Below are 15,923 nucleotides of genomic sequence, written 5' to 3' on the forward strand. Positions count from 1 at the left end.
GTTTTAAATTATTGGCAACTAAAATATATTTTACGAATTATGTCGAAAAATTCCGTAAATGTTCGTTCGTTTGTCATATTATTTTGTTTGTTAAGAGTTTAATACACCACAATACGTGGCAAAACACATTTATACTCTAAATATATTCGTATTTATGAATAAACTGATTTGATATATATATATTTTTTTTTTTGAAATACAAAGAAAGAAAACAAGATTTTTTTTTCTTCTTGTTTTTTCTTTGTTTCTTTTTTCATCTTTTTCAATTTTTTTTTTTGGGGGGAGGGGGGTGTTCTATCCACTACTCCTACCTTCATTCTGAGCTTCCTATTCACATTACGTATGGACATTCACATTACAAACAATCATTTAAATATAACTTACCTTTCACTTTGAACGTCAGAAGGTTTAAAAGCTTGGAAATTTACTAATCTTGACATTGACAGGTATGTAAAAAAAAACTATCATGTTGGAGGAACGTATATTTTCCGACAACAGGTGTTTCGATTTTTACGAACGTTCGATATTAGTGTCAGAATCCGTCCTGTAAAATTTCCAGTCCTGATTTATTTACTCGCCGTCGAGATTCAAACGACGCCAGTAGAAGTTTTGAATCTCAATCGAGATTATGATTAATCATACCCCCAAACTCAAAATATAGGCTCGAAAAAGGAAAAATGGCCCTTGTTGCCAAAATAGCCCGTTTACAGAAAGCATTTCATCTTTGTCTCTCATGGGATTACAGAAGGCATTTCATCTTTCTCTCTCATTGGCTTTCTAAAAAAACAAAAACAATAAATAAATAAATAATTTAAAACAGAAATGGTAACAAATCCCCCCCCCCCCCCCCCCCCCCCCACCCGGATGATTACACTTCCCAGCCCAGCTGTATAGGTTACGATACCAATTTGTGATGTGCCGATCATGGTGTCGCGAACTGTAGTGTGTAAGTAGATTAGCCAACGTCATTCTCGTGAGCTAATGACGTCATATTTCCGGCATTTTGAAGAAACGTGTTAAACGTGAAGTGTTTTTGTCTTATTTTGTTTGTGGGGTAAGTTTAATTAATTATTGAAATAGTAAAAATACTAAGGCCAACAATATTATATCTTGCAGTAATTTCACTTCAATAGCCATCTGTTCAAATCCATATAATATATTATTTTGAAAATAGGTTGTTTTTTGGGTCGTTTTAAGTCCGATCCAAATTGTTAACAACTTTTTTTCATAAGCCATTAAAGATTGATTTTTTGTTGTTGTATAAAATCAGAAAACAATTTCTATATGTGAATTGAAAATATATAAACAATCTCAATTAATGCTTAAATGATTGACCCAAGCTAGAAAACAAACAACAACAAAAAAAAAAACATATACGTCCCGTCTTGCCATTTCGTGGTACTCACCAATTCGGGGTATTTCCCAAAAACGTCATATCTCGCGACAGTTCATGTGTACTGCGCCACCTAGCGAACGTTTCTCAAGAGAAAGCGTCCCTGGATACCGGAGAACAAAATGTTCAAGATTGCATCAATTAATGTAAGCATTATTAAACTACATTGTCAAACAAGTAAAATACATTGTTCTTACCAAAATGCATTTTATACCATTGAGCAAAATAAAGTACCGAAGTTAGTACAAGACCTGTAACATGAAAATGTATGCATCGTCTGCTCCACCTTGTTATTGTAAATTATAATCACGTGACATATATGACGTGGCTTTCACCAATTTTTGAAACTATGGAATCGCATAAGGGCTATCTCTTATATCTGATTCCTTGTGTTTTTTTAGGATTTCACGTCACGTCATAAAAAGCGCTATCGATCATATAGCCCTACTCAACTTAAAAATGCATATGCAGATGTCACTGAAAAGGGAACTTCTGTATATAAGGCTGCCAGGATGTATTCCGTTCCTGAACAAACACTCAGAGACAGAATATGCGGGATTATTTCCCCAGACACGACAAGGTCCGGACCTGGTCCAATGTTTTCCTTGGAAGAAGAAAACAAACTGGCAGAACATTTGAAGTTGATGGCGTCTGTTGGCTATGGCTACACAAGAGCGCAGGTTTTAAATCTTGGAACCGACTATGCCACCCATTTAAACAAACGGCCACACGATTGCAACTCTCTTTCTCTACAGTGGTTTTATGGGTTCATGGGAAGATGGCCAGAATTAAAGTTGAGACGACCCAAATCCTTGTCAGAGCTTCGAGCCTACGCTACTTCAGAGGAAAGCATAACGAAATACTTTGATGAACTGGGGACAATTCTTCAAAAGTATGACCTCAAATCATCTCCTGAAAACATATATAACGTGGACGAGAAGGGAATTAGTATGACTCACGCACCTCCGTATGTTGTAGGATCTACAGACGAGGTTCCAATTGAAATAACGCCAGAAAGATCATCCACAGTCACTATGATAGGGTGTGGCAATGCACTGGGTCAACAAATCCCACCATATTTCATTTTTCCTGGGGCTCGAATGCGCCAAGAACTATTAGAAGGAGCCACCATTGGTACGAATGGCACTGTTAGTAAGTCAGGATGGTCCAATTCAGACATATTTCAAACATGGCTTGTAGATCATTTTGCGAAGTACCCAAAAGTTGGTGGAGATAAGAAGACATTATTGTTGTATGATGGTCACAGATCCCATATTTCACCTTATTTGGTTGACTTTGCAGTGCGAAATGGAATCATCCTGTTTGTTCTACCACCTCATACAAGCCATATCCTTCAGCCGATGGATGTGGGTTGTTTTGGACCGTTTTCTAAAGTTTTCAGTGATGAATCTCGAAAATGGCAACGTTCTCATTCTGGAACTCTCACCCGCTACAGTGTCTGCTCTATTGCATGTCGAGCTTACGACATCTCGCTGACTCCCAGGAATCTTCAGAGTGCTTTCACGAAGAGTGGGATTTATCCATTTAACCCAACAGCAATTGATTCATCTCTGTTGAAACCTGTTCAGTATGCCAAAAAGAGAAGAGCTGAACAATCTACAGAAACTGCGAGTAACAATGCCGATATTTCTCAACCACAAGACAGAAACACTGTTAACAATTTCTTTTCAAGTCACCTGCTAGTTGTACACCACGATAAACCCAATCAGTCTAAACCCAGGCGTTCAGTTCACAAGGTTGTTGGTGGAAAACCAATTACAGAGCCAGATGTATCATCCCAACTGTATGAATATGTCTCTTCCTCTAAAAAAACCCAAAGTTGTTTCTTCAAGAAAAACAAAAGCTGTAGCACCAATCAAAAAATCAAATTCACCGCAGCCAGGGCCCTCAGGAGTTGATAACGGGCTGATATCAAGTGACAACTTCTCGGAATCGGAAACTGAAGATGACGAAAAGTGTTGTGTTTGTGGGCTTTTTCAACCAGTTGAATTAAAAAGATGCACTTCACTGGTATTTACTATGTGGGGACAGTGCATGTTCCAAAACTGTAATCACTGGGTTCATTTAAAATACTGCTGTGATGTACGATGTCTACGACGACATGACGTGTTTTTCTGCCCGTGTCATGGCTTGCCATGCAAGCAGGAAGAATAAACATACATGTATCTTTGAGCAGGTGTGAAGAAACCAGACCTGTAAATATGTTACATTTACGTTGGACGTTTGTGTGTTTGGATACATGTTAAATATAAGTTATATTATAACAATGACTAACATATTTTGTGCTTCGATTCTTTACGGAAATTCCCACTTGGTTGCCATCACTGGCCTGCCATAGATTGACTGAATGACGTATACCCCGAATTGATAGGTACGTCATTATGCAGACGGGTTTTCCAGAGGCCTCGACGGTGAACATGTGTCGGCAATTTCCATCGGGGATGAATTGATTTTATGTAGCAAAGTATAGTAGGGTAAGTGAATTTTAACTTAGTGAAAAAATATTAGCTGTATGTTTCCTTTGTTTATAATAGTAACCAATTCTTCGTTAATGCCACGAAAACTCGGTACGCGTGGGTACAACAGACATAATTGAGGACATTTTGTCAGTGGTGTTAGCCTACACACAAAATGCATCTGGGTTTAGTGCAAAATGATAAGATTTAAAAAGAAAGTGGTATTTGCTAACATTCAAGTGTTTACAAACAAATGAGCAAAACATACTAGTGGAAAAAAGTAACTGTGTATGGTTATCATGTTGATAAAAACATAATTTCAAGACATAAAACGATAAAATGATCATATAGCATTATTTATTAGGCAATTAAGCAAAACGTCAATTCATTTAAAATGTCACAGCATGCGTCATTTCATCGGTATTGGGGATGAAAGACATGGGGGGTAAAAAAACAGTTCACAAAGTTAATAGCGCGTATGGCCACCGTTTGCGTCGATGCAGGCCTGGCACCGTCGCCTCATAGAGCCTACCAAATTGTTGAAGAATTCCTTAGGGAATGCTGTTCCAGATCTGTACTAACGTCTGACCAAGCGCTCTCAACGTCAGCGGCTGGTTAGGCAGTGCACGTACACGACGTTGCATCTCATCCCAGACGTGCTCGATTGGTGCAAGATCGGGTGAGACCGCAGGCCACTGCAACACATCGATGTTCTGCTGTGCTAGAAAATCCATTACCACCCGGGCGACGTGAGGTCTAGCATTGTCATGCTGAAGCGTGATGTGACGTTGCTGTCCTTGCACAAATGGGATGACGTGAGCCTGAATAATGTCGTCACGGTAGCGTACAGCGTTCAAATTGCCATCGATGACCACAAGAGGTGTTCGTCCAGTTGACGTGATGCCACCCCAAATCATGACACTGCCTCGCCAAATGCACGTCGCTCCACAACACAGGCGTCACTAAAACGTTCTCCAACACGACGATACACTCTTGAACGGCCGTCACTGCTATCCAAGTGAAACCTGGACTCGTCCGTAAACAGTATACCCGCCCAGTCACGGCGATTAAAGTGCAAGTATCTTCTACACCAAGCCAAACGTGCTACACGATGACGTCTTAGCAAAACTGAACGGACAGCCGGGCGTCGCGGACGGATACCATGTTCACGTAATCGATTCCGTACAGTTCTGGGATTAATGGCACGCAATCCAGGAATGGTCCGCGCTGTCAGACTTGCCATTTGGAATCGATTCCTGAGGTGCACGAGTCTGATGTGGTTGTCCTGCTGTCGTGACGTCACGCGTGGACGGCCTGCACGTTGTTGGTCTCTGACATTACCAACATGTTGATAACGTCTCCACAAAGCCTGAATACTGTTTATGTGTACACCAAATTGCGTAGCGACAGCGCGATGGCGCATACCAGCCTGGATCATGCCAATTGCTCGAAGGCGGTCATTTTCGTTTAGCCTGGGCATTGCTCTGCTACAATTTTCAACAGAAATAACCTGCTTTTCTGTACCCCCGGTTGGCATGCAATGACCCGACAGTTGAAAAGTCGACAAAAACTTGAAAAGTAACATGTTCGGAGAAAAAAATGGGAAAAACATGTTCATGTCCCAGAAGCAAAACTGCACGTGCAAATACGGCATTGACCCAGCTATTGTGTGGCGGTGCGTTCACTGGTAACATGTACAAAACATCAGGCTAAAATATTGAGCGGTTTTATTTTCATCCGATTTTTTAGGTTACACAGTTACTTTTTTCCACTAGTAATATATATCACATTTGAATGCTTAATACATGCAAATAAACCTCTGAATTTTTCTTTTTAGATTTACAATGTTTGCATGTCATTGTTAATCAATGTTTGCATGTCATTGTTAATCATATTTTGTATAATTCTTTAATATTAAATTGTGTGCAAAACCTTATGGTATTCTTAGAGAATGTCAAATGAATATAACACCACTGTTTTATTGATGAAACAAATGGTTAAATAATTGAGTTTAAAGAAAGTAGTGGTTACACCACTGACATTGTATTGTTGCTGTTGCTTAGAGTAACACCACTGACAGTGCATCTATTTTGTTTTTTATTAGCTTAAACTTCTTTTCTTTCGTTTTTTATCCCACTGCCCCCTTTCTGTTGACGCCTTCCCGATCTGGCATCCCCTCCTGTCTTTCAGCTTCTTTCGCTGTCCACCTCCACATCCCGGTCCTGGCCCCGTGCTTATAAAACTTTTCGAGTCCAGACTCGAGACTCTATTAGAGTCTCGAGTCTGGACTCGAAGAAATTGGTGCTTATAAAACTTTTCGAGTCTATTAGAGTCTCGAGTCTGTAAAGTTCGAGTCTGCTAGCCACCCAGACTCTAGGTTAGAGTCTGAAATGAAATATCCCATAATACCTTATAAAAATGGCTAGAACTGGGAGGAGGAGAAGACGGTTGTTACATAATGTAAGGAATATTATTGTTAGAAAGCCAAGAATGTTTAAAGATAGATCAAATCCACTTGAGGATATGTCCGCGGCATGTGTTTTTCAACGTTTTCGTTTTTTACCTGCAACAATTATGTACATTACCGGTTTGTTGGCTGTTCCATTGGAACGCCGAACCCTGAGGAATGTTTCGATTCCTCCCCTGAATCAAGTGTTGATTTGTTTGCGTTTTTTGGCATGTGGTTCAAACCACATGTTGCTGGGCGATGCCATGAACGTTTCCCGGGCCAGTGTTGGCCGTATCGTCGTCAATGTCTGTACGGCACTAGGTAACATCGCTGGACGATTTCTACACCTACCAAACAACGAAGACATTAGAAAAATGAAGCAGTCTTTTCATCAAATTTCAGGTAATTTTTACATGTTCAACTTGGTCGCTCTTTACTGTCAATAAAAACAATTTTCACGTATTAGGCAAGGGACATCATTCCAATCGTCTATGTACAGTACAGTTCCATAAATATTTTTTATAGTACAGTGCCATAGATTTTTATTACATCTTACATCATGACATATTTAGATACATGCAGGGGAAGGGGTAGAGACGGTGGGCATAACCCCTCTTGCTGAAACTGAATATTTAAAAACAATATATTGCCCTGGGGAAAACAATATGAATAAAAATCCCAACTCTTGCTTTCATACAAATATGGTACAAATAATAAGTGAATTTCTTTCGAATTGCAGCAGATATGATTCCCTTTTTCAAATTAATTATTTATTTGTATTATTTGTTTGCGTACGTGTATTTTTTTCTATGGTGTTGAGTACACATTTTATGCAGAAAACATAGCACAAAACAATTATTTGCATTCATTTCAGGTTTTCCTAATGTTGTTGGTTGCATAGATGGTACTCAAATAAGAATTCAGGCACCCAACAAAAACGAAGAGGATTTTGTAAACAGGAAGGGATATCATTCTCTAAATGTTCAGGTGAAATGTTTGCAGTCATATTTTAAAACTATTTACAAATATGATAATTAGGTACTGTATTTAGGATACACGTCAAACCGTACCCAAACCGAAACGTACCAGCTTCCAGTATACATAATAAGTAGGCCTATGTGTAACAGATAATGCACACAATATGAAAATATAGTGAATATTTTATTTCACTACTATTTACACTGCAACAAATTAGAAATAATTGTTTTTTTATTTATTTTAAAACAATTAAACAAATTTGCATACACTATACATAGAGTACATAAAATGTAAATGACTGATTCAAATTATATATTTTTAAATTACATACCAACTTTGTAAAAAAAAGTAGGTATAACAATGCATGTGTGTACAACTGTAGGTAGGTTTATGTATGTGCATGAACATGAAAGATGTACATTGATAAAGGAGATATTCCATAATGAGGTTGGGACTTAGCTGAGTGGTAGAGCACTTGCCTGATGTGCAGTGGGTCCATTGAGCTATTTCTTGTTCCTGCCAGGGCAGAACATAGCCCAGTATTAAAATGTTCGCTTGATGCATGGTTGGTGTATGATAAATCCCCATCAGTGAGATATTGGGTTATTTTTTGTTCTAGCCAGTGCACCACAACTGGCATATCAAAGGCCATGGTATGTGCTATCCTGTTTGTGGAATGGTGCATATAAAAAATCCTTTGCTACTAATGCCAAAATGTAGCAGCTTTTCTCTTTAAGACTGTTAAAATACCAAATGTTTGACATTCAGCAGCCCATGATGAATACATGTAAATCAATTTGCTCTAATGTGTCATTAAACTAAACACACCCTTTTTGTTCCTGCCAGTGCACCATGAATGGAATATCATCAGTGGTGGTATGTGCAAAACCAGTTCTGTGTGAACTTTATCAACGAAGTACATTTGAGCACAATGAACATCATAAAACCATCCATATGCATACAGAAATATGTTTGAAGAGAGTATTTTAACAAATGAACTTTTTAAAAGTAATAAAATTGTGGAAGGCAAATGTACCTCAACTCATCTACTTTCTTTTTAAAGAAAACAATTGTTAATTGCAGATTTTCTTCCATTACGAGGAAACAGAAATGTTAACTTGTTTTTAAATGCATACAGATATTTGTAACAATTTCATTACCAATGTAAGGTTCAAATTGTACTACAAATTACTTTTGTTGTGAAATTGTACTGTAAATTGCTTTTGTTCTCAAATTTATATATAGGTACAACATTCACAAGCAAGATGTATTACAATTTTAAACTAGAACAGACCTCTTCTTTTTCAATTTGTTTGATGGTACCACTTGCAATTAATGGGAACAATACATCATTTTGCAGATGATCTGTGACCCATGGTTTCGCATAATGGACTGTGTAGCCAAATGGCCAGGTTCTGTCCATGATAACAGAATCTTCAGACAGTCTGCTGTGTGTGCTCATTTTGAGAGAGGTATTAAACAAGGAATTTACATAGATATCAAATTTTTGAAATATGTTCATATATATTTTATGGTACAAAACGGGATTATACGTTATTTATGGGCCGATACAAATTGGTAACAAATGGTGTAATATTCTAAATGTTGCATAGTATATGAAATGTTCAACCATAGGCAGAATGAACTTACCAGACCGTCTACTCCAACACCAACTTGAATTAACGCATATACACACTACACACATATACGTGGACATATCGTATACATATTACATGTATATAATCATTGCCATCATCACTCTTACTATATATCTGATTTAACCATTTTATGTTCATGTTATGCTGTCCAATGTATGTCATTTTGTATCATCAATATATAAAATAAATGATTTGAATTCAATATCAATGTACAGTTAAATACCAACAGGTTATATATAGCCTTTAGCTTAAATTAAAACATTTCGTTACATCGTTTTACGATATCATGTTTCAATGTGTGTAAGCTCAAGTGTTCCAACATTGATATATTTATCTTCTTCTGTTATTTAATTTCAAAATACATGTATAATAACAGCTACATATATTACTGTTTCAGGTGATATTGATGGGATCCTCCTTGGCGATTCAGGATATGCCTTGAGAAACTTTTTAATGACACCATATTTAACACCTAACACTGATGCTCAAAAAAAGTACAATACATCTTTGTGCAAAACTCGTGTGTTAATTGAGCAAACATTTGGCATTCTAAAACGACGTTTTGCTTGTCTTCATAATGAAATTAGATCTAAGCCTGAGTTTGTTTGTAAATTTGTAATTGCATGTTGTGTTTTACACAATGTCGGTATTGACAGAGGTGATGTTTGTTCATTTGAATTTCCCGATTTAAATGATTCACAAAATGATATCATTCACACAGATGGTGATGGTGCTCATATGCGTGAGCACCATCACCAATACCTATTTCTCTTGAAGGCATAGTTCAACAGACACTAATGCATCACAAAGCAAAACAAGCAATTGAAAATGTATACTCTTAATTTGTATTCATTAATCTTCAATGCTATAAGTTATCAAGAATGTTAATTTTAATCAAGGAATATGTTGGTCTACAAATTAATCAATTTTCAGCGTATCAAATGAATGAAACTTTTCCTTGTAATCCAATATTATGAAAAAGAAAAGCACAAAGGAAGTCATTTATTATGTCAAATGTAAGTTGAAACATGCCTTTACTAAAAGTACATTCAAAATTTTTGAGGCAACATTGGTTACTGACATAATTAAAGAAATTTTTGTTCAATATTATTTGTTGAAATGTTTGGAGTTAAAAACCTGTCACATAATACAGGATGATAAATACATTGATATTGTAACAAATGATAAAAGTAATTTCTATAATTAAACAGGCTACATGAAGTTACAATGGTCACATATCTAATGTATACCAGTGGTAAGTCCCTGATATTCCCATGCTATCATTAAACAGGATACATGAAGTTACAATGGTCACCTATCTAATGTATACCAGTGGTAAGTCCCTGATATTCCCATGCTATCATTAAACAGGATACATGAAGTTACAATGGTCACCTATCTAATGTATACCAGTGGTAAGTCCCTGATATTCCCATGCTATAGTGAAATAATAAATATAGAATAAATAGTTAATGACATGTAACATTGGTTTTATTATCTGAAAGGATAAATTGGAAATTTGGGGATTCCATAGATTTCTTACACATTCATACACTACTTCCTGCTGTTTAGTTGGACAGACTAACATTTATAAATTATAATTTCTATGACATATAGAATTTTTAAAAACATTTGTGTGACTTCCTGTGTGTGACACTGACAAGAATTCCAAAGTAAATAACATATTACATAGAAAACTTGCAAATTTGCATACCATTATTAACCAGGTTAATACACTTAAAATTATCGCATGGGTTTATGACATGGATATTATGGGTAAGTTATAGTATAAATATATTTATTGACTTAGAATTGGGATAACAATATTTTATTTTATAATTTGTGCATGATAATGCTGATGTTACAGTTGAAAATATCTGTTTTACCGACTCCGGTTTGCATCATGAGTGAAAATCAATTTGCTAAAGTGGAAGCAACATTAACATCTGAAAATGGTCAAATATAACACACATGTAGTTATTCCTTAATTATTTTTACCCTGTAATCCATAAGAAATTATACGGAGAAGCTATTATTTCTTTTAAATTCAGCTACATTGTATTATCACGTATCATGACATAAAACTTTATTTGTATATACTGTAATGAAAGAAATTATTTAAACCAGTATGTAAATTGAAAGGGACTCTGAAGTAGTACAGATGGACAGACAGGACGGATATAAAACCTATAATACCTTCCAGTTGGACCAATATGGGACTAAAATAATTAACAACAACAACAATGCTATAAATATGAAATGGATAGGGAACTGAGACAAGACGTTATTTTCAAATTAACACCAACAGTTTCTAAGTTTAGTTTCTTCTTAAGATGTCATTGTTCACTTTCATAAAAGGTACATATTGGTGATGTTGAATGTACATGTATGTCTTTATAAAGCAATATCCAGAGAGGTTTTTAAATTTAAATTTAATTTTGTTTTATTAAAATGAAAAGTTGTTCAAACCAACAAATGTATCATCATGAATGCATGCAAGTTTACAATTCATTACCAGTGGCCATATCTTGTAATGAAAAAATATCGCCAGCGTCTCGCCTCTGTTCCCTGTCAATTTTCATTTTATATTATTGTTGTTTCAACAGAATTAGTTTTAATTCTTCATTTACTTTCTGTGTTTCTGCTTTTATTTTCAGTGTTTCTGCAATTAGCTTTTCTTTTTCTAAATTGCAGACATCCATATCCAGTAGTAGCAGCTCTTTACTACCTGTTTTCATATTTGAATTTTTAAATTTCTTCTTAGGTACAGTCTTTTGTACATCAGCTTCTGAAATGAAAAATGTATTTGTGCTATAAGTTGTATGAAATAATTATATAAGTATAAAGTTTCATATATTATGTTTTGTTATACATAAAAAGAAAAACATGTTTCAAAATTCTAAAAAATGTGTACAAGACATTTTGGTTATTCACCAGTAATGTTATTGCTGATCTGCATTAGACCCCATGCCATTGTACAAGTAAACAGTTTAAAATGACTAATAAACAGTGTCAACAAGGTATAACAAGTATATTCAAGAAATGAGGTACCTCACATGCATTTGAAAATACAGAAATTTATTTAGTCATGATATCTTGGCATTCATTTACTTTAAAAAGTTATTTAATTGTTAGGATACCATCATCCTCTACATGTATAGGCTGCACTTCATTTCCAGTGACATCCAAATCTGAAAAGATTTTTAAAAGACAACAAATAAACATTTATTTCAGTTTGGTTCATCAGGGTATGAATAACAAAAAGCTTACACAAACTGTGGAAATCAGCGAAGTCCATCACACATATATATTCACTTTAAGTGAAATAAATAACAACAATGTGCACAAACAATGATTATCCGTGATTACAGGCAGTATTTTATTGTCATTTCAATGAATTAATAATTTTTGAAGTCATGAATTGTTAAGAAATCTGTAAAATGTTTAAGTGTTTGTTGGGAAACGATTTTTTGTAACTGCTACACATACATGTATCTTTACTGAAAAATGTGCATTACCATGTTCCACTTCAAGACACAGACACGAGTCTTCTTGCTCGATGACAACTTCTGCAAACACAAATGCACAGTACATAATTATGGTAAATGACTACAGTATTGGTTTCAAAATGACAATTATTATAACATGTATGAATTGTTTTTCTTTGATGTGAAAACATGAAGTGAAAGTATATCTTCCCCAAACAGGTTTAAGTAGGGATATTTTTAATATACATTTTATATTCCGAATATAAATGTGTATAATTGACATGAAATTGAATAAAGACATTTTATTTCATTATGTATGTTAATATCCACAACGTGATACAAACACATGTAATGTAAGGTTATGTCCAGTGCCCACAGTGGTCTTACCTCGCAGGTTTTATAAAGTTCTGACCACCACTGTTGCTACTGATATTGTTGTCTACTATTTTGAAAGGAAACGAAAAGTACTGTCTTGTTAGGCAGAACCGTGGTAATGATATGGGTTCTTTGTACATACTTCTTCAGTGATTTCATTCATTTCACTTACCAGTGCTGTCAATCCCTTCATTGACTCCAGATATTGCCTCCTTCTCCCCAAAAAGGTCCAAAAACAGACAATTTATTTGTGTCAGTGGTGGCAATGGGGACCCACCACCAGTCTTCGGTCTTTTTATTAAGTCATTTTTTTCCTTGGCTATAATGTATTATAAAAATATTGCAAACAAAAAAATGCATTGTTCATCGTCTTCATTATTCTGCACCAAATGAACGAACAATAACAGGCATACTTTGAAATGTGCTTAAATGTTAAAAACAATTACTTTACATTCATAACTATAATTTATAACACATTAAAAATTTCAATAATATATGTAGGTATGCAATTTTGGGTTTTGTACTACATATAACTTATTAAAACATTTGAAAGTTTAGATAAAAGGAATATATCAGTACCTCTTTCTTTCAGATTCTGGAATTTCTTCCTAATCTCATAGCTTGTGCGTGTTTGAGAATGGCTTTCACTGTAATGTTTAGATATCAAAACTTAATACATAATTTCTTGCAATTCATTTGTATGTACTTGTATAAAAGTATTGAAAGACATATCATACCTGTGTTGTGATGTCACTTTAATACAAAATTATTACATGTATTATCATAGCAAGTATGGGATGGGGACAATACTGGAATACAGAGTAATAAAAGAAACAATGCATGCTTCCAGTCCCCCAAACATGATAAAAATGGTTATTTTCACCAGTTTGTATTATCCACTCACATCAGCTGCATACAAAACAGTCTGAAAGGTAGGGGTATCACAGTAAACAAACTGCTCATTGTCGCTGGAAAATGTTAGTGATATGATTATCTGGCTGATTTCATTATTGCAAGTGCACACGTGTGTGTGTGTGTGTGTCTGTGTGTGTGTGTGTGTGTGTGTGTGTGTGTGTGTGTGTGTGCAGGCAATATTCTGTTCAGTATCGCATTGTGATTCACTGTAATAGTTTCAAAGATCGCTACACAATTTTCAAATTTAGAAATATTGCTAATAAACATTTTGAAAACAAAATGTTCCCTGATGTACGTGCGTGTTTAACAGCTGTAACAATATAGTGCTACAATATCGAATGGCGATAACAGCCACAATAAGGTACATCGATTCAGGACAGGTGTATCATGATACAATATGATACATTCATGTTTTAATACTTTTTGGTGAAAAGGTTGAAGCAGATATTTACAAATTTACGAACATATACAGTAGAGCAATGAAAAAGTAATTTTGATGTCAAGTTGCTGCATTTCCCAGCATTTGATGTGTCTATTAACAGGCAGACTGTCTTCGATATTTATATCATCACGTACACCATAGGTTTATTTTTTGTTTACAAAATTTAAAAAAACAAAAAGGTGTATGTGTGTTCCCTGTACATCTGTACCATCTGAAACCTAAACATGTTAAGAAGTTGAATTTTCTCAAGAAAAACTGAAATTCTATTGAACTGCATTGAACAAGCATGTTACTTTTTTCTTTTTTTTTGAAGACTTCCAATTTGTATTTCGAAACATTTCAATTTCATTGTCTGGTGCCAATAAAACTATCCTGTAATGCAATATGTGTCATGTTTTAAATTTTAATTAAGATTATCATGTTTCATAAACTTCAAATAAACAGTTTAATTATTGATGATTGATGTGAAAAGTTAAGTATCGTGATACGTATTGTACTGTGACCCAAGTATCATTAGATTATATCTCGTGTGTGTGTGTGTGTGTAGATGGATGGATGGATCATTGGATGTAATACACATTTACAGCCAAAAAAACATGTACCAACAATGTGGCTTCCAGTCCCCCAAACATGAAAAAAAATTGTTATTTTTACCAGTTCGTATTATCCACTCACAATCAGCTGCATACAAAACAGTCTGAATGGTGGGGGTATCACAGTAACCATACTGCTCATTGTCGCTGGAAAAAGGTTGGTAAAATGTAGAGCATTGAATACGGGCATGTAATAATTAAAAAGGACAAAAGGGAGAGTCTGGGTCACAGGACAGCAGCATGAACATGTAAACCCCCCCCCCCCCCCCCCCCCCCCCCCCCCCCCCCCCCTTCCCCTCCATCAGGTCCGCCAATGAATACACTGGTAAAACCGACAGGCTACTTTAATTTTAAATTATGAAATTATACATTGTTAACATAACTCATGTTTTTGCCGAGTAACAATAAGGCCGACTGCATAGCGGGGTTCATAGCCTAACTTACGAATTCAATTTCTCTGCCCACTTTCCCTCCCGTACTTCCCTCCCTTTCTCGGTCCCTTTAAACGCTCCAAAAAGAGTTTTATAGTTGTGGGCAACCATTCGCAGCAATAATTCTTCCTGGTGGTCGTCCCACCATCCTCTTCTCTTTTCCCAAAGCATACCGGGTGTTTCTTCCAGTGACATTTTTATCACAGCAGAGCAGACGACAAAAATAAAATTAACCGGAAATACGATTTGGGCCGCTTATGGTAAATACAAATGAGACTCTATAAAGTCGAGACTCTAAATAGTTTTATAAGCACGGGTACAATCTCAAACTCAATAGAGTCTAGACTCTAGTATGAGATTGGAGTCCAGACTCTATTAGAGTCTGAGATTCAAAACGTTTTATAAGCACGGGGCCTGGTATCTCCATCCGCGACAGGTGCTTGTCTCTTGTGGCTATCCGTGCCACACACCTGTCATTCCCCAACAGCTTTTAGCTGTGGGCTTAGTCTGACCATTTTGGAGAGTGTTAAGTAGCTATTAGTTTAAACATTGCCATGATAAAATAAACTAACCTATCTTTTTTTTTTTTTTTTTTTTTTACCAAAAAACAAATTATTGATGCAGTTTAAATTTTAATTTGAAGAACGTTTGCTTTACAAACAAAATCAATTCTTCAATCTTGAATTTATTATTATTATTTTTTAAAATTGTAAATTAACGTAAC

At 35.5% G+C, this 15,923-nt stretch overlaps 2 protein-coding genes across 2 annotated transcripts in view; one reads left to right on the forward strand and one right to left on the reverse strand.

Moving 5' to 3' along the window:
- The first annotated feature begins 986 nt into the window (after positions 1-986).
- Positions 987-15,923, forward strand: part of LOC121386485 — a 37,535-nt gene continuing 22,598 nt past the window's right edge. Inside the window, exon 1 of the mRNA XM_041517400.1 lies at positions 987-1,054. The gene's annotated coding sequence lies outside the window, so the exon portion shown is untranslated. The remainder of the gene's footprint in view (positions 1,055-15,923) is intronic.
- LOC121386486 lies at positions 11,397-14,602 on the reverse strand. The gene is made up of 3 exons (XM_041517401.1): positions 12,474-14,602; positions 12,096-12,146; positions 11,397-11,743 (listed from the first exon to the last, which is right to left on the reverse strand). Exons 1-3 carry the CDS (start codon positions 12,547-12,549, stop codon positions 11,544-11,546), a joined length of 327 nt encoding a protein of 108 aa, XP_041373335.1. The 5' UTR covers positions 12,550-14,602; the 3' UTR covers positions 11,397-11,543.

The sequence above is a fragment of the Gigantopelta aegis genome, chromosome 12, assembly GCF_016097555.1.
Source record: "Gigantopelta aegis isolate Gae_Host chromosome 12, Gae_host_genome, whole genome shotgun sequence".
NCBI classification, from domain to species: Eukaryota; Metazoa; Mollusca; class Gastropoda; order Neomphalida; family Peltospiridae; genus Gigantopelta; species Gigantopelta aegis.

What these genes read in the sequence shown, in the direction of transcription:
- LOC121386486 (XM_041517401.1), bottom strand. Translation starts at nt 12,549, where the DNA reads ATGTACTGTGCATTTGTGTTTGCAGAAGTTGTCATCGAGCAAGAAGAC. An exon ending in GTGTCTTGAAGTGGAACATG is followed by an intron (nt 12,147 to 12,473) that starts GTAATGCACATT and finishes AAATCTTTTCAG; the next exon opens with ATTTGGATGTCACTGGAAAT. An exon ending in TATACATGTAGAGGATGATG is followed by an intron (nt 11,744 to 12,095) that starts GTATCCTAACAA and finishes TTTTCATTTCAG; the next exon opens with AAGCTGATGTACAAAAGACT.